General features: G+C 57.6%; 1 protein-coding gene across 17 annotated transcripts in view; it reads left to right on the top strand.

Annotated features, from left to right (window-relative positions):
* Nucleotides 1–24,630, top strand: part of SARDH (sarcosine dehydrogenase) — a 77,292-nt gene that overhangs the window by 45,433 nt on the left and 7,229 nt on the right. For 16 of the 17 annotated variants that reach the window (XR_013405323.1, XR_013405321.1, XR_013405322.1 and 13 more), the window contains 5 exons: nt 2–115; nt 3,822–3,969; nt 9,632–9,725; nt 23,265–23,427; nt 24,184–24,352. Coding sequence is in view for 14 of the 17 variants with exons in the window: in XM_077967227.1 (XP_077823353.1) it covers nt 2–115; nt 3,822–3,969; nt 9,632–9,725; nt 23,265–23,427; nt 24,184–24,352 (688 nt within the window). In the remaining 3 variants the exon portion in view is untranslated. Of the gene's footprint in view, nt 1; nt 116–3,821; nt 3,970–9,631; nt 9,726–23,264; nt 23,489–24,149; nt 24,353–24,630 lie in introns of all 17 variants that reach the window. The other variant, XM_077967229.1, reaches the window with a different exon arrangement.

Consider the following 24,630-nt stretch of genomic DNA (forward strand, 5'->3'; position numbering starts at 1 on the left):
GGCTCCACCGTGTACACTTGCATGCTCAACCACCGTGGGGGCACCGAGAGTGACCTGACTGTCAGCCGCCTGGCACCCAGCCACCAGGCCTCCCCACTGGCCCCCGCCTTTGAAGGTATGGGACGCCTCTGTGTGTGTGGCGCTGTGACTGCGGCCTGCTCTGTGGACTGGTGGCTGTGGACAGGGCGGGATGGATGGGATGAGCTGCTGACGGCAGCTCTGTCGTTAGCTGTTGTGCCCACTGTGGTCAGGGCTGGGAGATTAGAGGTCTCGTTTCAGGCTAAATGCGGGCTTTGTTCAGGCGGCACTGCTGGAGCTCCCAGTACTCAATGATTGCATCTCTGAACCTGTCCACACTGCTGCGTTTCGGAGTGGCTGCAGCGTGGGCGTGCTCAGCCTGGTTGCCCGGAACAGAGCGTGCCAATGCTGGGCCGTGCCTCCCACTCCAAGCAGTCGGCTCCTTTCTGCCACTGACATCCTTGCTGGGTTGACTTCTCAGGCCTGTGTGACCCCCTAGTCTGAGGCTTGGATAGGCCCTTAGAAGATGTCCGGTTCGGGGCCCACGCCAATGCCTGATTGCCCTCTGCAGTCCCTCTATGTCTGCTTGCATGCCCTCCGTGACGGGTAGCTCAGTACCCTCATGGTTACCCAGAGCCAGGACCTGCCTCCTGTCCCTTCGGCTCCCTGATCCTGCCCTGGGTTCACACAGGAGCCATCTGATCTCTCGTCCTGTAACCCATCCCCACCAGGGATGAAGAAGCAGAGAGGGAAACATTCTCTTTCTCCAAGAAGGGGCATTGTTGCCTCTGGGACGGGATTTGCACAGGGGAAGGTGCTGACTGTGCAGCTCTCTGTGCTGTCCCCGGGGCAGGGGCGCAGTCAGTGGGGAGGGCTCAGCCTGTTCAGAAGAGCTGGCATCTCCTGGTTCTTGACCTGACTCCGTGCTGCTGGCAAATGTAGTTGTTTCCTCACTGGGACTCGGTCAGTGTCGAGCCCCAGCTTGGGCACTGGGGGAGAGAGGCAAGGGGAGAAAGGGGTTCATTCATGATCAGCTCATAACCCGCTCCTTCAGCAGCATTCCCTGAGCACCGACTGTGGGTCAGACTCGGTTTGAGGCAGGGAGAACCCAGCAATGAACCAAGCACAGAAGGTTATGGCCCATGTGGAGTTTCTATCTCTGGTGGGAGGAAACAGGATTTAAAAAAAAAAGAATAAGTGGAAGGTGTAGGATGTAAGATGGGTCAAGAGGAGAAATGATAGACCAGAGCGGGTGGGATACTGGGGGCCAGGGTGGGAAGACTGCGTTCCTCACTGCCCAGGGGGTCTTTGAGGCTGGGGACTGGCGGGGACTCCTGGGCCTCTGGGGTTCTGCCAAAAGCAGGGAGTAGTGAGGTGAGCCCTGCAGTCCCGAGGCTAGTGGCAGAGATGAGGCTGCGAGTGTGAGCGAGGGGTCCTGTGGGGTGCGCAGAGCTCGCCCACCCCTTCCGTCTTGCCGTCGGTGACATGGAGGCTGAGAGAGCCATGTGCTGACCCAGAGCACCTGTGCTTCATGGATCCGTGAGCTCAGTCCTTCCCTCATTCCCTCAACAGTCCTTGCGGAGCCTGTACTGTGCAGCAGCACCAGGGCAGCCAGAGCTGGGAGGAGTTGAAGGAGGCTGGTGCGGCTTCAGGGACTCCATAGTGGGCTGTGTGTGCGGATGGGGACAGGAAGGGCTCCGTAACACCTGGAGGGGGATATGCAAGGGGATGGGAAAGAGTGAGGTGTTAGGGAAGGTCGTGTGAAGCCGCTGAGCTGGGATGAGCAAGGCTTCCTGGAGGAGATGGCCAGCCTGAGCTTGGAAGGGTGGGTAGGAGCTGCTGGCTACAAGGGTGTGTTGGTGAGAACCAGTGTGACCTGCCCATCGCTGGTCCTCTCTGGGTCATTCAGCCAAAATGGCATCTCTGAGCTGAGAGGAGTGATGCCCGTAAGGAGCTGGGCATCAGCCCCCAGGAGAGGGGCGGCCCAGGCACAGCCCATAACCACAGACTTAGCGAGTCTAGCTGAGGAGACAGTAGAGGGGCCAAAATGAGGTCACAGGTCACCAAAATCCTGGCCAGGCCCTGCCACTGCCTGGCTCAGTGAACTGCCTCCCTCAGCCTCAGTTTCCCCCATCTGTGAAATGGAGTGAGGAAGACGCGCCTCCCGGAACTGCGATGGAGAATTGTGTCAGAGCCTGGGGGGTGCTGGGGGGGCTGGGGACCAGCCTCCCTGAGCCTCAGTTTCCCTGACTGGGGAATGAGGACCTTGCTCGTCCCCCCTCATCAGGGGAAGCTGTCAGGAAAGTGCTTTGAACGCTGAGCCATCTCCCGGTGGTGCACAATTAGCTTTCCAGAGGTTTCTGGTGGATTCCTAGAGCTGAGGGCTGGGGATCACTGGTGCTGGTTGTCGGGAAGGTTTGCACTTGGTGGGTGTGGAGTTAGCACAGTGAGTCACATCCCCCAGGGCTCTGCGGGGCCTGGGGACACCACTCAACAGGAGAAAACCACTGTGTGGGCTTTGCTTTACTTTCAGGCTTCAAAACTGCACTGTTTGAGTTATGAATATGCATGGGCATTAAATATGCACGTATTGAATACACGTGCTACCTACCCATGCTACATCAGATCACCATGAAGCCGAGAGAATGTGATGATTTACATGTGATCAAGGTGGCGTACAAAGCAGCTGTCAATCTTAAAAGTAATTTTAAATGATCTTTATTGATCTTTTTGTAAGATTACAAAAGCATACATGCTCCTGGGAATCATTCCAACAATACTGAAAAGCACAAAATCAGGTGCACAGCCCACAGCTCCCCCAACACCCAGGGCCAATGGCGCAAGTCCCCCGGCCACCCTGCTTTCTCGCTGTTCTCTGCCGTGTCAGCTTTGCAGGCCAGGCCTGGACCTGGGCTGACTGACCACTGGCCTCAGGACTGGCGTTTTGTTTTCAGGGAAGTTGATCAGGGATGGTCAGGGCCATAGGAGGCCAGGCCCATCAACTGCCATCTCCCTGGGCGCCAATTGGCCTCAGTAGCTCCCATGCCCTCCTGGGAGAGGCTTGGGATAGCTGCAGACTGGTGGGGCCACCCAGGAGCCAGGGACCTGAGAGTGGCTGTGTGTGTGTGTGTGTGTGTGTGTGTGTGTGTGTGTGTATGTTGAGGGAGGTGAGGTGGGGTGTCTGTCTGGCATAGGGCTGAGGATGCTGTCCAGAAACAGCCCCAGCCCAGAGGTCAGGGAACCCCTTGAGGACTGGCTTGCCTTTGCCTTCATTCTCTGTTGTGCTCATGGTATCAAGAGGAGGAAAGGAGGGAGCAGCCTGGCTGGGGCCTGCCCGGGGCCCTGAGAGGTCTCTCATCCAAGGGGTGCTCCCAATAGCTCTGTGGGGCCAGATGTTGTGGGTCTACCCCTTTTACAGATGAGAAAATGGGGGCTCAGAGAGGTGAGAAGTAAGGCCGGAGAGCCACAGAACTGCATCTGGGCCAGGCTGGCCTAGGCCTGTGTGTTCCCAAGACACCGTCCTCCCAGGGTGGGGGCATCCCTTTGAGGTGTCTGCAGAGGGCTGGGTGGTAGGGGTTGAGAAGCAGGTCCTTCTCCTAACCCTCATGGCTCAGAGGATACTCTGTGCAGGGCGTGGCCCTGGGGGACCAAGGGAGGGACAGATACGGTCCCTGGGCACTGTGAAGGCATAGGCCCCTGAGAGTGCATCTGTTTTCTCAGCCGGGAGACCCTTGGGCCACCCTCTCTGTCCCCACCTCCCAGGCCCTGAAATCCTGCTCTAAGTCCAGGTGCCTCTCTTCCAGGGGACGGTTACTACCTGGCCGTGGGCGGGGCCGTGGCCCAGCACAACTGGTCCCACATCACCACCGTGCTGCAGGACCAGAAGTTCCAGTGCCAGCTCATCGACAGCTCCGAGGACCTGGGCATGGTCAGCATCCAGGGCCCAGCCAGGTGAGACAGGACCGGGAGCCCGCCCCTGGGCACACCTGCTCCCTGGACCCAGGTCCTCCAACAGGCCCTTGGGCAGAACCGCTTCTCCAGAATGGGCCATTCTGAATAGTGAAGCGCTCTGGTAAACCAGAGATGCCATTCTGAATAGATATCTTGAAAGTACTGGAATGCAGATAAGCCCGTAACATGAGTCAGACTGAGACAACATGAGACAACTTTGTAGTTGTTCAGTCACTGAGGACCCCAGGATCCCAGAGGGGAGGACAGTCTCTGCATCACCCGTGCAGTCTAGGAATTATCGTCCACCATCCCAGAGTGGGCAGAACCAGGCCGGGGTTCGCCCTGCTACCTGGTAATTTCTGTATGCCACCTGGATCACATGGGCAGAGTAATATCCTACACCGAGGGGTCTCTGGCTCCTCCAGAAACACATGCCATGACAAGGTCTCTGCATGGCTTATCCATGCATGCATTCCTTCTATAAACACCTGCCAGGCTGTGTTCCCCACCCATGAGAAACCAAGACCCGGGAAGACCCTCGGCTGCTGGCTCATGCACACAGCCACAGAAGAGTCCTAGGCAAAAGGACGGCTGAGCAGGTGTGCACCTTGGACAAACCCCTCTGACTGTGCTTCAGAGGCTGGGAGAAGGGACTGGGGGTGGGGGACAGAGGGAAAAGGCAGTCATGTTAGCAGCCACTCGTGGAGCAACCTGTGACTTGCCAAGCCTGAGCCGACATCTCCCATCCCCATAGTAGCCCTTTGAGGTGGTCATAATTGTTCTTATTTTTACTGATCCAGAAACTGAGAAACAGAGAGGTAGAGACATTTGCCCAAGGTCACACAGCTGGTCAGTGCCAGGGCTGATGGGGAAGCGTCCCCCTTTGTGCTCAGAAGCCTGCACACGCTCATTGCCAACCTTTTTCAAGAGTTACAAACCCTCTGTGAGGAAACAGCCTAGTCTAGGCCTTCCATTGGTGACCCCCCCGGGATAAGGGGCCAGGACACTCATCTCAGTGTGCCTCCTGCCACCACATCTGCCTTGGGGCTGGACAGGGTGGCTCTGCTGGACTGGGCAGGAGGAAGAGGCACGAGATGAGGGCACTGCTTCTGGGTACATGGAGGGTGTCAAAGGGGTGATCTATCTCTGGAAAATGATGGGGGCAGCTTCGGGGAGAGGACGGGAAAGGAGAGAGGGAGGGGTGGGGAGGGGTGGGGGGAGATGCGTCTCCAGCCTGCAGGTCGCCGAGGTGAGCACTTTGACGTAGCGGCGCTGTGTCCGGGTGATATCCTGTCAGCCTGGGATTCTGCCGAGACCTCTGGCTGGAGTGCCCAGACCCTGCCACAGGGTCCGTTTTCCCTGGCACCTCTCCCTGAGTCCTGGGCCGTCGCTCCCCTCTCGGGCTGCGAGGGACTGAGTTGTTGCTGTCTGTCCAAGTGTTCGCACTGCGGTGCTCAGAGGCACGCGGCAGACACGTGCTTGCTGAATGAAGGGATAGAATTGGAGAGGGTCGAGTGCTTTAACATTAACTGGCTTCTGCCAAGGGTTTGACTTGAGGCTGCTCATAGAAAGCAACATGCGTTAAGGAGACGCTGGGCAGAACCCTGCAGGAAAGGAGTGACCCAGCCTTGGTGTTCTCGGGGCACTGCTCCTGGCAGTGGCAACAGCAGGTGCAAAGTCCCCGTGGCAGGCAAGTACGTTTGTCTGAGGCACACATGGAGGCTGGGATGGAGCAGGCCAAGAGCCGTGCTCAGAGGGCAGCAGGGTGAGATCCTGGAGGCCCAGTGGCTGCTCCTCTGAGGGAGGGGTGCTGAGCAGAGGAGGAACATGGTTGGGCTTGGGCTTTGGTGGGGGGTCTCTGCTGTTGGGCCAGTGGGCAGGGGACCAGCAGGCCTGTGAGGAGCCCCAGGCCAGGCGAGGAGGCAGGGATGTCCAGGAGGGAGTGATGAGCTGAGTTCGTACGGCTCACGGGCGAGGGTTTGGCATTGTGGTTGTTCCCATGGACTGGGCGAAGCTCGTAGCACCCGACGGTGGATGGGGTGTGCTGAGAGGGTCAGGGGGAGGGGACGCGTGCATGATGAGGAGTGGAGGGTGCCGGCCACAGCGACAGGGAAAGAGACTGGGATGCGGTGGAATCATGCAGGCCCCAGCCTGGCCCACAGGCAGCTGCAATGCTCTGTGCTTTCAATTTCTCACCTGAGTGACCCCAACCTCTGCATCTCTGGGGTGGAGGGAGGGGTGTCAAGGCCTGGTCCTCGGAATCCTCCGGCTTCATTGCCACGCCAACCTTGGACAGGAAGTGGGGATATTTTTAGTGTCGGGGAGGCAGGTGGGCCGTGGAGGGAGGAGGTGGCAGATGGACAGATCAAGGTGCGGCCGGGGGCGGCCAGTGCGCCCAGCCTCATTATCAGCTACTCCAGCCGGCGGCGGGGGAGGCAGCCAGGGCGGGAAGAGGAGCTCGCTGCCTCCTGGTAATTTCTTAACTTTCTTCTCCAAAATGTCCTCTATCTTTCAAAAATAACCCAAAGTTTCTTAGATGAATAATAATACTGGTGCTGCTGATGAAGGCTGCACTTTCAGACTTGTTATTCAGGACGTGCTCAGCACACCTGCTGGACCCCGGAGCAGGCTGTGTGAGCGGCTGCCCCATGGAACTTTCTGGAAATGTTCCATAACTGAGCAGTCCAACACGCAGCCACTAAGCCCTGTGTGGCTACTGAGCCTTTGAAATGTGGCTAGTGGGACTGCATTTTTTTTTTTTGAAACGGAGTCTCGCTCTGTCACCCGGACTGGAGTCCAGTGGCGCAATCTTGGCTCACTGCAAGCTCCGCCTCCTGGGTTCGTGTCATTCTCCTGCCTCAGCCTCCCGAGTAGCTGGGACTACAGGCGCCCGCCACCGCACCTGGCTAATTTTTTGTATTTTTAGTAGAGACGGGGTTTCACTGTGGTCTTGATCTCCTGACCTCGTGATCCACCCGCCTCGGCCTCCCAAAGTGCTGGGATTACAGGTGTGAGTCACCGTGCCCGGCCGGGACTGCATTTTTAATACTAGTGAATGTAAACTCAAATAGCCTCATGTACTGGTGGAGGCTGGGCATGGTGGCTCATGCCTGCAACCCCAGTACTTCGGGAGGCCGAGGTGGTAAGACCACTGGAGTCCTGGAGTTTGAGACCAGCCTGAACAACATAGCAAGATCCTGTCTCTAAAAAAACAAAAACTTTTTTTTTTCAATTAGCTGGGCATGGTGGTGCACACCTGTAGTCGCAGCTACTTGGGAGCCCAAGGCTGGAGGATTACTTGAGCCCAAGGAGGTCAAGGCTGCAGCAAGCTGTGATTGTGCCTCTGCATGCCAGCCTAGGTGACAGTGTGACCTTGTCTCAAGCCGAAATGAAACAAACCAAAACTAATATTCTTGCATGACTGGGAGAGACAGTGTCGTGCAGCCCAGAACTGGCCATCACTGTGGTCATGGTTAACACCACGGGCTTTGTGTATGCTTTCTTGCTGGTTCCTCACAATGGCCCACGGCATCACAGATGAGGGACTGGGGCTTGGTAGGGTTGAGGGGTAAGTACAGGGCCTGTGACTAGAACCGGGGCCTCTGACTGGGAAGCTCATGGACCCCTGGAGTTGGGCTTCCTCTGAGGTTGCTGAGCCCACGCCTGGGTCAGAGCCCTTCAAAGCCTTGGACCAGGTGGCAGCTCCAGGCTCCTGCTCCAGGGTCCCTGCCGTGTGGCTGCCACTCAGGGCTGCAGAGAGCATGTGCTTGTCAGATCTGAGGCGCTGGTATCACTCTCCAGGACTTGGCACCACGTGGGTGCTGGGTGGTTACATAAGGGTCTTGGCCAACTGCACCACCGCCGAGCACCTCAGGCTGACGTGGGTGGCGGCTCCCAGCACTGTGACGATTGGGATTAGGGTCAGCAGCGCTTCTGGGCAGCTCACCCTGCAGGCTCAACACCTGCTGGGACCCCAGAGGGACAGAAGCGGGAGCATCTCCTGGCAATGGAGGCCTCACCCTGCTGTGCCAAGCCAGGGTGTTCAGTCAGTCCTATTTACTGAGAGCCTTCTTTGTGCCAGACACATTGGGATGGGGGGATTCTGTTGGCACAGAGCTCCTGGGGGTGGGTACAACCAATGTGAGAGACACCCTGGCAGGAGACTGTGGGACCTTGGACAACGAGTACCTGACCAAGACCTAGGGAGTCAGGGAGGGCTTCCTGGAGGAGGTGACAGCTGAGCCAAGAGCTGAAGGATGACAAAGGGTTAAGTGGGGACAGAGGAAGGGGTGAGAATGTTGAGGGGCACAAGAGGGCTAGACCTGGAGGTGGGCACGGTGCCCAGGAGGTGAGGGCTTCCTTGGAGACCATGGGTTTTGGCCCCAGTGAGGTCTCCGGTACTTGGGCAAGTGTGAGAGTAGATGTGGTGCAGGGCACCGTGGAGTGGGGAAGGTGGGGAGCGAACCCCCGCCCTCACAGAGCTTATAAACTAGGGGTGGACCCAGCAAGTCTGTGCAAACTGTCGAGTATGGACTGATTGTCCAGCGCTCAGGAACATTCCCGGGCCCTCGCCGCACTGTGGGCGCTCGGGTGCGGCCCTGCCCTTGCTAGGTGACAGTCCCCTAGGAGGTTGAAATGGCCCTTAGCACCTGCTGGGTGCTAAGCCCAGCTCTCTACCTCCTCCAAGTCTGCAGCCTCAGCGTCTCACACCCATGTCAGGCAGAGGACTTTGGGGCCGAGGTGCCCGGTTGGAGGGTTAGGTCAGGGAACAGAGCAGGGTGGTGTCTGGAAAGAGCACTTTCTGCAGGGGGCTGGGAGGAAGCCGGAATCTGCTCCAATCCGCTCTCCCTTGGGCAAGTTACTCTGCTCTTTTTTTTTTTTTTTGAGGTGGAGTCTCGCTCTGTCGCCCAGGCTGGAGTGCAGTGACCGGATCTTGGCTCACTGCAAGCTCTGCCTCCCGGGTTTACGCCATTCTCCTGCCTCAGCCTCCCGAGTAGCTGGGACCACAGGCACCCGCCACCTCACCCGGCTAGTTTTTTTGTATTTTTTAGTAGAGACGGAGTTTCACCGTGTTAGCCAGGATGGTCTCGATCTCCTGACCTTGTGATCCGCCCGTCTCGGCCCCCCAAAGTGCTGGGATTACAGGCGTGAGCCACCGCACCCGGCCTTACTCTACTCTTCTGTGCAGCACTAAGGCCGCCATAGCCAGCTCCTCTCTTGGGCGGTGGCTACCGAAGCAGCAGCTGAGGCCCCTCCGGCCTCTGACGAGTTGGAAACCTAGAGGGGCCTGGGGATGTGGACTGTGGACCTGGCCCAGATGCTCTGTTCCTCCTGGCCTGTGGGCTTCAGGGGCATTCCGTGGTTAGATAACCATTCTGGCCTCAGTTCCCCATCTAAGAATCACGAGTCCCATCAGAGCTGTCTCCAAGTCTGCGTCCCCAGGGGTCCTGCTAGCCCCAGCGTTACTCCGCTGGAAGGTGGCCGTCTTGTGTATATTTGGAACATACATCTGTCTTGGTGTATTTTTATTAATCCATGTTTATTGTCGTCTGTCTCATGAGGACAGAGACTTGTCCCACTCATGGCAGGTCCCCGGGGCCTTTCCTGCCCAGGCCCCACCTGTGAGCACTTGCTGACCGAGCGACTTTGCTTTTGCCTGCAGCCGGGCCATTCTGCAGGAGGTGCTGGATGCAGACCTGAGCAACGAGGCCTTCCCATTCTCCACCCACAAGCTGCTAAGAGCCGCCGGGCACCTGGTAGGTTCCAGCTGGCCACGTCCTCTGGGTCGTGGGTGGCAGCATGGTGTGAGGGGCATCCTGGGGGATCGGGGGGCTGGGGACTCTTGGGCAGGTTCCTTTACCTCCCTGGCCTCAGTCCCCAACTGTGAAGGGGGGCAGTGGGACCAGGCGGCCCTCCCACAGGCTGTTGGCAGCTTGGAGAGGTCATGGGGATCAAAGTCACAGCGTCTTCCATCCATCCCCAGTGCCTGGTTCGTGCCAGGGACTCAGTCCCAGGGAAGGTGACCTCAGCCTCACCGCCCGCATCACCACCTATTGTATCCCCTCCTGAAAGGCGCAGGGCAGCCCTTCTGAGGCCGAGTGACCCCCTGGAAACGGGAGGACCGAGCTCTGCTGAGCAGTAGCCAGCTCCAGAGGTCTCCACGTGGCAGCCTCCCAGCTGCCATTGTTGGCATGGGAGGAGGGGCTGCTGGGGTGGGAGCACAGCCAGTCCCCAAAGAGCACCCCACACATCGCCTGCCAGCTCTCAAAAGTCTCTATCCTGAGGGCCAGGGCCCACCCATTCTGAGATGGCGGTGGTGGTGTCCGGTGCCAGGACTCCATGCGACCCGGCCCCAGGCAGGAGGCTCCCTCAGAGACCAGGATCGGGGCCCAGGTTCTAGTTCTGGGCCAGCACGCCCCTCTTCTGGGCTTTGTTTCCTTGTTGGAAAACAGGCATCTTGGCATCTGCTTTGACTTCTCGAGGCTGAGGTGAGGATGGTAAACATAGCAGCCCCTGTTTGCCGAGGGCTTCCTGTGTGCCAGACACTGTTCCGCGAGCATCACAGCACACTTCCCCATGGAATCCCCGCCGCAGCGCGGAAGGCTCTGTTACAGGGTCTCCCAACCTCAGCACGACTGACATGGTGGTATAGACCCTCTCTGCTCTGGGAGCCCTCCTGTGTGACACAGGTGTGTGGCAGCCTCCCAGGCTGCCGCCCGCTAGGTCCCAGTGGCGCCCACTGTTGTGACAGCCACAAGTGTGTTCAGACATGGGCAAAGGTCTGCTGGGGGCAGGATCACCCGTTGAGAACCTTGGTGCGTGACCACCCAGCTTGTTTGCAGGGGTGTAAGCCATGCAGTGGCAGCGGGGACCGGGCCTCCAGAGCCCTCCAGCACTCCTGCTGCAGGAGATGTTGCCCTGTGTGACGCATGTTACCCAGATGGAGCTCAGAGAGGCTGCTCAGGGCCACCCGACTAAAGAAACCCAGAACCCCCAGATATGTGTCAGTGACCCGGATGTGGCCTTCAGGAGGGGGTGGGCGGGTGCACGGCCGCATTTGGAGGCAGCTCCCTGTCTCTCCTTCCTGTATGTTCGTCTGGGGTTTGGGTGGGGAAAATGCTAAGGAAGGTTGGGGAGGAGCGAGGTCCTGGGAGACAGAGCTGGGTTCCGTTAGCAGATAAACAACGTGGCGATGACTGTCAGGGAGGAGGCAGCCAGAGACCAGGGAGATCCCGGCGGCTCTGCTCTCACCTCCCCTCTCCAGAGGCTGCACAGGGGCAGGAAGCAGGGCTGGCTGTGTCTAGCTTGCTTCCTGCCTCTGGTGCAAAGCTGCCTGCTGGGACCAGAGAGGGTGGGCGCTCAGAGAGAGCAGCACAGCTGGATCCAGGCCACATGGCCTTCAGACGGCCCGACTCCAGCTCCAGCAGGCCGGCCACGGGGTCCACACAGCATCCAGCTTTGTCTGCAGCTGGGCTCTGGTTTGCAGAAGGGGAGGGGAGCCGTGGGTTCTCCCACCTTGCTGAGGCTTGGCATAGGTGCTACCTCTGTATGGTTTGGCTACAGGAGGGGGAGACAACCAGGTGGGAACACATCCCCTCCCATGTGAGGCCCAGCAGCCTCGCCCCCACCCGCGCGGCCGTTCCAGCAAGCTGCTGGGACTTGTTCTCAGACAGGCGGCTCCAGCTGCCTCCCCTCCCCTGGGGCTGGTCCTTTCCTGGCCCTGGCGGCCTCCCCAAGCCTGGACCGCGGCTGCCTGGGTCCGCCTCCACCTGTGTGGCCCAGGAGCCAGGCCAGGCCAGGTGCTCGCTGAGCTGACACAAAGGCTCTGCTTCCAGGATGACGTCCCCCAGAGGAACAGGCCAGGCCAAACACAGCGTTGGGGGTGTAGGGGGTGCAGGGATGGTCACAAGGGCCGCTTCTCCCCACAGTCTCCTGCTCATTGGTGTAAAATAACTGGTGTTATACAAACACGTCAGGGCTGCATAAGATACTGCTCATTGCTCAGTTTCCAACCGTCACTGCACATAGGATTCAGCACAGGGGCTGAGTGCAGAGCTCACTTCTAGCAAGCCCACTTTGGGCACGATCCTTGCCGCCTCAGAGCGAGGATGCTGGGTCTGTGGGCAGGTCTGGTGAGCTGCTGCACGAAGCTCATCTGGCTGGGACATGGTGGTCAGCAGCATCTCAGAGGACTGGTGGGGACATCCATAGCCTGCCAGCGAGTTAGCAAAAAACCCCTCTAATCCCATCCCCAGAGAAATCAGGGTTGACAGTTGAGTGCGTTGCCTGCTATCTTCTTCCCGTCATCTGTGACTGTCTGTGGATTTTAAAACGTAATCAGGGCATCCCCTGCAGTCTGTACACACTGCTTTATTCTCCCAGATGTCGTGACTGTTTTCCTGTTCCTTTGAACGTTCCCTGAGAACCGCTTGGAACCCTCAGCTGCGTCTCCAGTGCCCTGGGCATGGATTTCACACTGGGCCCACCTCTTTGCTTTGGAAGTGGCCCCGGGAGGAACTTCCCTTGAACACCATCCTCCCAATAGACCCTGACTATTGGTCTGAGAGAGGGTAGAGCTGGACCCACCGGGTTGGAGGTGTCTGCGGTTCATGGTCCCGGCCTTCTGAGTCACTCTGTGGGGTGTTGTTCTCTGTCCGTCAGTATTCTGCGCGACTCGCTTGCCCAGTGCTACCCTAGGTCTCAGGTGGATTGGGAGAGAAGCACAATGCTTTCTAGGCCGGGGTCCCTGCCTGTGGGATGGGTGGGAGGGGAAACACAGGGGAGGCGGGACATGAGCATCAGCTGGCGTGCGCGATCCTGGGGACACGGGAAACAGGCGGTGGGGAGGTGCTGCACGCGTAAGGAGGCTCAGCTGCCGGGAAACACGCCGTGCGCCGGCCATGGCGGTTATCCGTGGCGTACCTCCCAGCACCGTCAGCTCACGTTGGACCACCTGGGACCCTCAGTCAAGCATTAGTGTTTTACTAAACAAGGATCCGTTCCCAGTGCTGTGCTTCTCACCCTCTCTCTCACCAGTGCTTGAGGGGCTCTGGAGTGAACTCCGTACATGCTGTCTAGGAGCCCGCTGGGTGCTGGACTGGGGTTCCAGGATGGAAGATGTGGCTCCTGCCCTCGATGGACTCAGACCCCGAGTGAGGTTGGGGCCCAGGAAGGGACCTGCAGCCACATTCCAGCCTGTACTGGAGACAGGTCCTGGGCAGGGCGAGTGGTGACCACAGGCCAAGGGGTTCTCATGGAACCGAGAGTCCCACAAAGATGACCACAGAGAACTGAGTGTTGGCAGGAAACAGACAGGGTGGGGCAAGGCCCCGAGTGTCGAGCGTCTTGGCCTCTCGGCCGAGAACAAAGTGTGGCCCGTGTTGGGGAGCTCTGCCCTGGGACTGACCCCAGGGCCTGTGGACGAGCTGGCTGGGAGCCCATATCAGCTGCCCCTGCTCCACCCGCTCCCCACCAGCATTCTCCCCGTCTCTGTGGGCCCCATCCCGACACCTCCTGGCCCCCGTGGCAGGACCAGGGCAGCAGATGCCCCGGTGCTGAGGGCAGGCTTCCATCCCCCCACAGCCCCAGCCAGGAGCTCGTCCCTGCCGACAGCCAGTGCCCCAGGGCCACACTCCTTAGGAAGACGGATGACCTTAGTGCACACAGATTTACTGTCTCCTGGGCTGAGTGGCTGGTTCTGCGGGGTCACTCCCATGCTCATGTTCTTAGAGTCCACGGGGTCCGTCGGGGACAGGCTAGGGGTGAGCTGGGGCTGACCATCTTCACCTAGAGACCCTGATGCCCAGCACTGAGCACAGCCCCACTGGCTTCTCATCCATCTCCCTCGTCCTCCCAGCAGCTCTCTGGAGTGGCCACTATGGGCCTGGCGGCCAGGTTTGCTTGTGTCTGGAGTGACCAGTGTGGGCCTGGCGGCCAGGTCTGCGTGTGCCTGGAGTGGCCAGTGTGGGCCTGGTGGCCAGGTCTGCATGTGTCTGGAGTGACCAGTGTGGGCCTGGTGGCCAGGTCTGCGTGTGTCTGGAGTGACCAGTGTGGGCCTGGTGGCCAGGTCTGCGTGTGTCTGGAGTGACCAGTGTGGGCCTGGTGGCCAGGTCTGCGTGTGCCTGGAGTGGCCAGCGTGGGCCTGGTGGCCAGGTCTGTGTGTGTCTGGAGGACGACTGCAGCCCTCAGGGGCTTGAAGTTGCTGGGTGGCCAGTAGGTCCAGCTCCCATGAGATAGGGCCAGGGACTCGAGGAGTAGGCACCGCCAAGGGTGTGGAGGACGGAGTGGCCAGGGATCCTGCCCTCAGTGACTTCTGCCTTCTCTTGAGGGCCCCGGGGAGGTGTGGGCCAGGAGAGCAGAGGTTTTGGGCCCTTACTGTCAATGTTACAGTTTTTGCTGACCTGGGAGGCTGTCCCTCAAAGTGGCCAGGGCCACGCACTCCCAGGTGGCCCCAGCCTGGGACACAGTGCCCTCCCCATTTCCTGGCCAGCAAGACAGATGGGGATACAGCCACTGGCCATGGCCAACTCCCCCTGTAGGGCGGCCTCACAGGTAGGTGTGAGATGGGAGTTGAGTCAGCCACAGATGCTGGGGGTGGTTTGGAACCAAAGCGTCCGTGTTACCCAAGGCTCCGTGGAGGTCAGGCCAGAAACCTGGCTTTCCATCCTGCCCCATCCGTCTGCGGGACGCCTCTCTGGGCCTCAGTGTCCCCACCTGTAGCACAAAGTCTAGCACAATGTCTGAAATTCTTTCCGGGCCATTCCATAAGTCTGTCCAGACACTCTGGATTCTCTGAATCCAGGGAGAATTTCATATTCTCCTAAATAATATCTTGTGCTGGCTTAAAAATGTGTTGATGACATATCCCTCAACGTGAAGAAACGCTGGGCCGGAGCGTGGACCTGAGCCAAGTATTTATAGGCGATCAGTTGAGTTCCAGCCAACCAGATGCAGGAGAGGAATGTGTGTGCCTGCACCGTCAGCGGAACCTCTGGGTTGAAGGCAGATGCAAGGGCCGATGAGGACAAGGGCCAGGGCTGCAGACCCAGGACCCGGGTACGAGAGTGGGCGCCTGCCGCTGCCCAAAGACCCTCCTCACCACCAGACGAATTGGGCGCAATTCCTAGCCGAGCACTGCTGCTTTCTGCACTGATTCTTCTCTGAGAGGCTGGGATCTGACCCAGGCCGCCACGATCCCTGGACTGCTAGAGGAAGAAGCAGGGTGGGGAGAGTTATTGTCCGCTCAGCAGCCAGCAGACCAGCTGTCCTTGCTCCCCAAATATCTGCCTCGAGGCCAGCAAGATTCCCCGTGGGTCGGTGCTCTCCCGGCGTGCCTCCCGGAGCTCCGCTCGGCCAGACACGGTGTTCCCAGAGCCCCTGCCGAGGACAGGCCCCGCTGCGAAGCAGCATGCTGGGCTGGGAGCACTCCGTGGGGCACGGCGATAAAGTGATTTTCTCTGAAAATTAATTTCAGCTCGAAAGGAAATTGAATCTCCTGACAGCGAGAAGTCCTAGTTGTGGCGCTATTAGGATTTGATTAGTTCAGGATGGAGCAGTCCTGCACCCACACACATTAGATAACCATGACATGCCAGTCAGAGACCAACTGGGTTCCGGTCACTGCCTAAACACGCGCTTTACAGAACCTGTGCAGATTTGCTGAGGCCTGAGACAGATGCCCAATGTCATGGGCAGGTTCCCTGATGCAGCGCAGAGAGACTGGTGGCCGCAGGCTGGGGCGCCATGTTCCCTGTCACGGGTTAAGCTGCTGCCATGACAATGTGAAGTGTCTGGGCCCCAAGGGGAGGTTGGAGCAAGGGTGTTTGTGGAGTGGGTGGTGGGAAGCTTCGACCTGCCCCGGGTTTGCTGCTTCTGTCTGGGGCAAGTGACCTCATGCAGAATTGGGTGCAGAGGGCCCTGAGCTGGGGGCCTCGGAGGCTTCAGGGGCAATCAGTTCCAGGTTCTCATCTTGCCCTTGTAAGGAAAGAAAAATTGTGATCCCTCCCCTCAGCCATCATCAGGGGCATGGGAGACAGGCCTGTAACAAAAGACAGGTTCACAAGAGAAAAGCACACCAGATCTATTTAATCAAAGCTTTATGTGACATGGGAGCCATCAGAAAGGGGGACCCAGAGGCCCAGGGAAGACGGTTCCAGTGCTCAGGGTCGGTGAAGAACGGGCAGCCATGTGGACAGGTGTCGGATGGCAGGGGATGCCTGTGGGGATGGACTGCGGGGAGGCCGGCGAGGTCGGCCATGCCGATCCCCCTTGGTGTCTCCGTGCAGGTGCTCCTCACTCCCAGGCATGGGGCAGGATCCCTGGAGCTAGGGCCTTATGACCCACAGTCAGACAAAGTGGGCGGAGAACATCTTTAGGGCCAGTTGCTCCCCAGAAAGGTGGGGAAGGCTTGTGTTGTATTTCTAGGTCTCATGGCTGGCTTTGGGGGAGAGGGCCTCTACTGTCCATGACCCACCTGGGGAAAGAGGAATTCTGGCTTTTGTGACTTGCTGCGGGGGAGAAAGAGGGCGGGAGACAGGAGGGGAGGAGGAGGTCGGAGAGAGACTTGGGCTGCACCAGAGGCCTTCTGGTCTCCTGTAGTCCCGAGTCCTCATGCCGGGTGCCCTGCTTGGGGGATCACGGTCTGAATCCTAGAATGCTTGCAGCAGATGAGCCTCGAGCCTGCTGGCCACTGTGGTGGGGGCTGGCGAGAATGGGTACCAGTGCTGTGTGGCCCAGGGCAGGAGGCCTCCTGCACCTGCCCACTGACCGACACTTGCCACCCAAGTGGCCTGAATGGAATGGGACAGGCAGGGCGAGTTCCTCTCACCCTTGGGGACCAATGACATCCCACAGAACTCCCTACAGGGCCTGGAAGTGTCTGACCTCCAGAACCTTCCAAAAAGAGAGGGTCTTCAGGACAATTTGGAGGGGGAGAGCCATGGTCATAGTAATGATGTTTGCGTAAGTATGGGGGACTCGATGGGCCTCAGCCCCGCCCCACGTGGTCTCTTTCCACAGAGAGATCGTCTCTCATCACAACCTGCAGTCCAGGAGTCTGAGCCCTAGCGAACGACACCAGTGGCAGGTGGCTCTGCAGGTTTCAGGAATCATTCCCCTCCTGTCCAGGCTGACTGGCTGGGAACAGTGCCTGGCCACTGGGAAGACTGGCACCAGGCAGCCCTGTGGGTCCTGAGCCCTCACCCCCAGCCAGGGCCAAGCAGGAAAGGGACTCAGCTCCCAGCAGGGTCCATGCTGTCACAACGGACCCCTGCCCCAACCCTTTATTTGCAGAGCTAAATCTGCTCATAACAGACATGTCACTCCAGGTGACTGATTAGTTCCATGGGTGGAGAGGTCCCCTGTAGCCCCACCCTTCATGGGTTTGATTCCAAAGCACCTATTTCTAAACAGGAGGCAGAGTTCATCTCACCTTGGTCTTCCTCCCTCCCAGCTCAACCCCCACCTGGCCAGGTATCTGTTCTGGTCTGACCCTCAAACTGCACCCAGTTTGAGGTCAGGGGCCCAGGCTTGAAGGTGCATCCCCTACAGATTCTTTCAACAAGAATCGTGCATCATAAACTCTGTCTGGATCTGAGAACATTGTCAGTTCACCTCACTCCTCTCACCCCTGGAGGATGTGGGTTTCCAGGCTCAAAGTCCTGGAGGATGTGGGTTTCCAGGCTGACAGTTATGTTCGAAGCTCTGTGCTTCAAAGATACTGTTCTACAGTAGATTAGCATCTACTGGAGCCATGCCAAGGGATGGTTTCAAGGTTTCAGGCCTCCCTCTCTATCTTATTTATTTGAGATGGAGTCTCACTCTGTTGCCCAGGCTGGAGTACAGTGGGGTGACCTTGGCTCACTACAGCCTCCGCCTCTCAGGTTCAACCAATTCTCGTGCCTCAGCCTCCCAAGTAGCTGGGACTACAGGTGCCCGTCACCACACCCAACCAATTTTTGTATTTTTAGTAGAGATGGGATTTTGCCGTGTTGGCTAGGCTGGTCTCAAACTCCTGCCCTCAAGTGATCCGCCCAACTAGGCCTCCCAAAGTACTGGGATTGCAGGCGTGAGCCACCGCGCCCAGCCTCTCTCTGCCTCTTTCTCTCTCTCTTTCTCTTTCATTTCTCCTTCCTCCTCCCCACCTACCCGCTCTGCGCCCTGCCCACTCTGATGCCTGCGCATGCCCCAGTGTTTTCCATGCAGGGATTCGCTGGTGGTTTTCCCGTTTGGTACGTACTGTGCTTTCTGTAGTCTGACAGCTCATGACCAACCGTCTTCACTTCTGGAACATTCTCTACCGTTATCTTTTTAAGTACCGCCTTTCCCCCCGCTCCCCACCCGCCTGGTCTCTCTGGTATCTCCTTGACCTTCTGTTGGACACAGGATGCAGCTTCCTGTCTGGCCTGGGGCCATTCCCTCACATTCCCCAAATTCCCATCTCTGTCTGCACCTCCTGGCTCCTCTGTTCCTGTGGCCCAGGATGTCGAGAAAGTGCCGGTCACTTAGTTCCTAGCCTCAGTTTCCCATGAAGAAAAGCTGGTTTGTTGGCTGGTTTGTTAGTTTAAGTGTACAGTTTTGTAGTGTTAAGTATGTTCATATTGTTGGGAAACAAACCTCCAGAATGTCTTCATTTTATGAAACTGAAGCTCTGTCCCCATTGAGGCAACTCCCTTTCCCCCCCCCAGCCCCTGTGCCCTCCATTCTGCTCTCACTGTCTATGAATTTGGTGACTCCAGGGACCTCATATGAGTGGAATCAGACAGGATTTGTCCTTCTGTGACTGGCTCCCTTCACTTAGCATGATGTGTTTATAATGTGTTCATCCGCGTTGTGTTATGCGTCCAAATTTCCTTCCTTTTTAAGGCTGAATAATATTCCTTTGTGTGGATAGAACACATTTTGTCTGTTCATCATCTGTTTCTGGTGTTTTTGTTTTTGTTCTTTGAGACAGGGTCTTACTCTGTCACCCAGGCTGGAGTGTAGCGGCATGATCTCAGCTCACTGCCTCAACCTCCTGGGCTCAAGTGATCCTCCCCTTTCAGCCTCCCAAGTAGCTGGGACTACAGGCACACGCCATCACACCCAGCTAACTCTAAAATTTTTTGTAGAGACAGGGCTTCCCTGTGTTGCCCAGGCTTGTCTCAGACTCCTGGGCTCAAGCAGTCCTCCTGCCTTGGCCTCCCCAAGTAGCAGGATTACAGGTGTGAGCCACCATGCCCCGCTTGTTCATCCTCTGTTGATGGACACTTGGGTTGCATCTCCCTCTTGGCTATTGTGAATAACCCTGTGAACATGAGTGTGCAAATACCTCTTCGAATCCCTCCTTTCAATTCCTTTGGGTGTATACCCAGAAGTGGGGTTGCTGTATCACATGGAAGTTGTATTTTTAATGTTTTAAAGAACTGCCACCCTGTTTTCCACAGTGCTTGCACCATTTTCCATTTCCACCAACAGTGTACAAGGGCTCCAGTTTCTCCACATCCTCACCAACACTTGTTACTTCCGTTTTCTTGTTTTTGTAATTGTCATCCTCATGGGCACAAAGTGATAACTCATTGTGCGTGCCTCTGATGGGGAGTGATGTGGAGCATCTCTTCCTGGGCCTGTTGGCCATTTGCATTTGTATTTGGGAATTGTTGATTCAAGTCCTTTGCCCACTTTTTTTTTTTTAGACGGAGTCTCGCTCTGTTGCCCCAGCTGGAGTGCAGTGGCACAATCTTGGCTCACTGCAGCCTCCACCTCTTGGATTCAAGTGATTCTCCCGCCTCGGCCTCCCGATTAGCCGAGACTACAGGCACACAGCACCACGCTCAACTAATTTTTTTAAAAAAATATTTTTAATGGAAACAAGGTTTCACTATGTTGGCCAGGATGGTCTCGAACTCCTGACCTCAGATGGTCCTCCCACCTTGGTCTCCCAAAGTGCTGGGATTACAGGCATGAGCCACCACACCTGGCCCCTTTGCCCATTTTTAATGGTGGTATTTGACTTTTTATTAAGTCATAGGAGTTCTTTATTCTGTCTGGGTAGAAGGCCCTTATCCTATGTAAGACTTGCAAATGTTCTCTCCCATCCCGTGGGTTGCCTTTTCACTTTTTATTAGTGTCCTCCAATGCACAAAAGTGCTTATGATGAATGTCCTTCCATCTGACTTTTGCTTTTGTGACCTGTGCTTTCAGTGTCCTGTCCAGGAAACCCTTGCCATTTCCAACTCCCCATGCTTTCTTCCAGAGGCTGTACAGCTACAGATCTTACCCTTATGTCTTTGTTCCATGTCTAGTTAATTTTTGGACGTGATGTAAGGTAAGCGACCAGCTTCACGCTTCTGCACGTGGCTGTCAGATCCTCCCAGCACCACTTGTTGGAGACTTTTTCCCTGTGAGTGGCTTCAAGCACCCTTGTTGAAATCGTGTGAACACATACGTGACGGTTCATTTGACTTCGCTTTCTGCAACTTTGTTGACTTCGTTTAATATTTTCAGCAGGTTTTTTTGCGTGGAATTTTCGGGATGTGGAAAGGGTTTAAACAAAACCTGACATAAGGCCCTTCCTGCTGATCTTCCACAACTCTGTGACTCCATCCACGGCCAGGAGTTCCATCTTGCAATTCGGGGCTTTCATAGCCCACCTGAGCCAAAGTGGCCAAGGGCCGCGTGCCAGGACCACGTGCTTGGTGCACACGTGCCATCCTTGGTTGATGGGTCAGAGGAGGGCACTGAGGCCGAGTGGGCTGACCCCCATGGGCGCTGGGAGATGCTGTTCCCACCCAAGCCCAGCTGACTGGGAGCCCATGTTCCGGATGTCCTCACTTGGCCTGTCCCTTTCCTTGTGGGTCACCACTTGGAAGAACTGGGGACCGATCCCACTCTACTGCTTTGGTGGAGAAAATGCAAGATGCCTCAAAAACCAGTGATTCTGTGATGTTAGAGAGGCCCCTGGATTTCCCCAGACTCCCTCACTTTGTCGGGAAGCAGGTGTGGCCCCCGTTTTCCTCCGTCGTTCAGGGACCGTTTCTTGGGCCAGGCCGTGCATGGGATATGATAGAGACCCGGACCCAGCCGACTCCATCCTCGCTGAGCTGCTGGAGCCAGGAAGGATGGGACCACTCCCTCCCTTCCACCCATGAACTCTCACTGAGCTGGGTGACAGGTCTTTGTCTGAACAGGGATCCACAGTTGGAGGGCCGTGGATAGGTGCACTTTAAAAATTATATTTCCTGTTTCAAAATGTGATTGGCTTTGAGCCCTGAGATCCTCCATAGGCTGTCTAAAATTAGAACCCCGTTGACAAGGCAATCTTTGTCAGGGGCCTACGGCTTGCACCAGGGAAGCAGGGAAATGTCAACAGTACATTTTCTGTGTCAATTTTGAGTTTTGTAGGAGGCCTGGGCAAATGGCAACCTAGAACAATTTGCGCTATTTCCAAAGCTTTTAGAATCCAGCCCCTCGGAGGCCAAGTGATTAAAGTGTCAGGTTTATAAGGAGCTGCCCCTGTGGTTGGGAGAGCGGCCTCTGCCCTCCCTCCCACAGATGTATCCCAGCGGGAGCTGTACGGGGAGGGCCCTTCCGCTCAGAACAGCGGTGGAATCAGCTCCTCCACTGTCTGGGATCCTGCAGTCAGCCTAGCTCTCCCCATTCCTTTTGTGAGCTCTGTGGTCCCAGGGCTGAGCACTCAGGCTTTCCCATGGGAGTCAGTGGGTTCAAGGGTTTGCTTGAAGGTGAGGACGCAGACTCTAGTTACTGGGTGTGGACGTGCCACGCACCTGAATCAAGTGTGTGAGGAAAATCACGTCTCCTGTGCAAGGAGCCCCCCACGCTGCCTGTGGCCTCCACGGAGCCAAGTGCTAGCCTGATGTGCAGATGTGCAGGACACACCCTCCCAAAGACACCAGCTGTCCTCGGCAGAGCTGGGTGTGCCTAGGCCTGGCTCAGTGCCTCTGGGAGCCTCTGTGTCTGCCTCAGCCTATGGACATGATTGACAGTGTTCCCACCGTTGCATGGGCCACGGAGGGACGAGATGAAGCTTAGCTCACGAGCACGTAATCGGCACTGTCACTTCTGCAGGGCTTGGGGTCACCATGTCTTTCACAGTCAGGTATCCACAGCCCCACAGGCCTTTCTCTCCTGCCTCCCGCCATATCCGCTGCCCAGCACTGGGCCTTTGCACCCTCACCTGGAAGGCCTGTCTGCAATGGCAGTCTCCTGCTCTGCCTGCCAGCCTGGTCTGGCGTCCCAGGCAGCGGCCTTGCTTTCCGACCTCTTCCCCACCCAGAACGTGGCTGTGCTCACGGCCGAGCTGAGTCCTGAAGGGCAGAGGCTATGGCTGTCTTCAGAGCCCTGTGCCGGGCCGGGGCTGACCAGAATGGTGGGTGATGGGCTCCTCGGACAACGGGCTTGGCACCTGGCTGTCCCCTTCCCCGATGCTTCTGTCCCCACCGAGCGCAGCCAGGGTGGTGTCCCTTGAGCTGGGCTGCTGCCTTCCCCCTGTTCCTCGCAGATGTGTCTCAGAGCTTCTGAAACAGATGAAGCTGGGCTCCCAACCCCGTCTTACAGACAGGGAAGGGTGAGAAGCTTGTCCCAGGTCACTGCTGTGGACTGAATGGTGACCCCCAAAACATATGTCTACATCCTAACTCGCCAGAACCTGCCTTATAACTCGTCTTATTTGGAAATAGGATCTTTGCAGGTGTAATTAAGGTCAGGATCTCCAGATGACATTATGTAGGGCTAGGGAAGGTCCTCACTCCAGTGACAAGTGTCCTTGGAAGACACACAGAGGGGAGGCTGTAGGGCTGAGGCAGAGATCACAGTGACGCAGCCACAAGCTGAGGGGCACCTAGAGGCGCTCAGAAGGACGCTCCTTGGAGAGTGGAAGGGTCGTCTCCACGTCTCCAGAGCCTACAGAGGGAGCGTGGCTCACCCACATGGTGAATTTGGATTTTGAGCCTCCAGAACTGAGAGGGAGTTTCCTGCTATTGATTTAAGCCACCAGTTGTGGTCATTTGTTATGACAGACAGGAAACCAACCCAGTCCTGGAGAAAATCTGAGGTCTACAGACAGCAAACCTGCCATCTCCCCTTCCCAAAGGGGACCCCCTACTTCTCCTCAAAGATTTCCGGAGCAGCTGGAGGGAGCAGCTCTTCAAGACCCCATTTCTTGGTGGCAGTCTGGCTGGGACCCAGGGCCAGCTGGTAGTCATGGTGACGGTAGGAGCTGTCCACCAGGAAGTGGTAGCCTGGCCCTGGACCTCAGCCATCTTACATGGCCACATCTAAGCCATGACCTTGTGCCCCAGGTCCGGGCCATGCGGCTGTCCTTCGTGGGGGAGCTGGGCTGGGAGCTGCACATTCCAAAGGCGTCCTGCGTACCTGTGTACCGGGCTGTGATGGCCGCGGGTGCCAAGCACGGCCTCGTCAACGCAGGGTACCGCGCCATTGACTCCCTGAGTATTGAGAAAGGTGAGTGCAGGGTCTGGTCGGCACAGGGCATGGGGCAGAGAGGGAGAGGGGCTGGCTGGGGGTGACGCTTGAGACACCTGGAGGCCGAGAAGCTATTTACCTTCCCTGTGTTGTCACCCGGCTTCCTTCTTTCCACACCATGATTTCCTCCCCCACACCCCAGCGCCTGACATCCTCCATTTCCCCAAACCCTCTTGCTGCCCAGGGTCTTCGTGCAGGGCCCCAGGGGCAGTGTTGGGATCTGTGACACCTGCGCACACCTGGACGCAGAGAGCTGAGGTGCTGCCCGGCACCTGGGGGGCAGGCCCAGGCTGGGTTGGAATGGAGGGCCTTGGTTTCTCTGAGAACTGTGAAGAATAGAGCAGGGGAGCAGGTGCTGTGGCCTCTGGAAGAAGCCCAGACCCTTGTCCACAGCAAGGATGGATGCTCAGAGCGGGCTTTGGGCAATTCCCCAGGGTGTTGGGCACCCAGCTTGGGCATTGGGAAGCTCCCCCCTCACGAGCCCCTCCCTGACACCCCCACCTGAGGGTGCAGAGGGCTGCAGTGCTGATGGGCAGTCTTCTCGGGGAGTGGGGGGGTCACCCCAGGGAATCTTCTGGAGTTGGGGATGCCCTTGCCTCCTGCCCAGGTGACTAAGCAGCTCTGAGAGTGTGGGTAGGGGCTGGAGGGGGTAGGTTTAGGCAGCATCCTCATGCATCTCCTGAAGGGCTTATCCCCCTTAGGGTGGCACCAACCCGGTGGTTTCCTTTCCCACAGGCTACCGGCACTGGCATGCAGACCTGCGGCCGGACGACAGCCCCCTGGAGGCAGGCCTGGCCTTCACCTGCAAGCTCAAGTCACCGGTGCCCTTCCTGGGGAGGGAGGCCCTGGAGCAGCAGCGGGCCGCAGGCCTCCGCCGGCGCCTGGTGTGCTTCACCGTGGAGGAGTGAGTATCCCGCTGTCCCACACCCACCCAGAAGCAACTGCCTACAGCCAGGGCAGGCAGGCGCTTCTCAGTCCCCCAGTCAAAGCCCCTGGTACCAACACTTCCCATGTGCCAGCCATGCTCTTCCGGAACACACCCAGCAGTCCACTGCAGATAAGGAAATCAAGGCCAGAGAGGGGCCATCTGGCCAGGTCACATGCTGTTAAAGGCAGAAAGGCAGAGAGAATTTGCTCTTTCTTTTTTTTTGAGACGGAGTCTCACTCTATTGCTCAGGCTGG

Source organism: Macaca mulatta, chromosome 15, assembly GCF_049350105.2.
Source record: "Macaca mulatta isolate MMU2019108-1 chromosome 15, T2T-MMU8v2.0, whole genome shotgun sequence".
In the NCBI taxonomy this organism is placed as follows: domain Eukaryota; kingdom Metazoa; phylum Chordata; class Mammalia; order Primates; family Cercopithecidae; genus Macaca; species Macaca mulatta.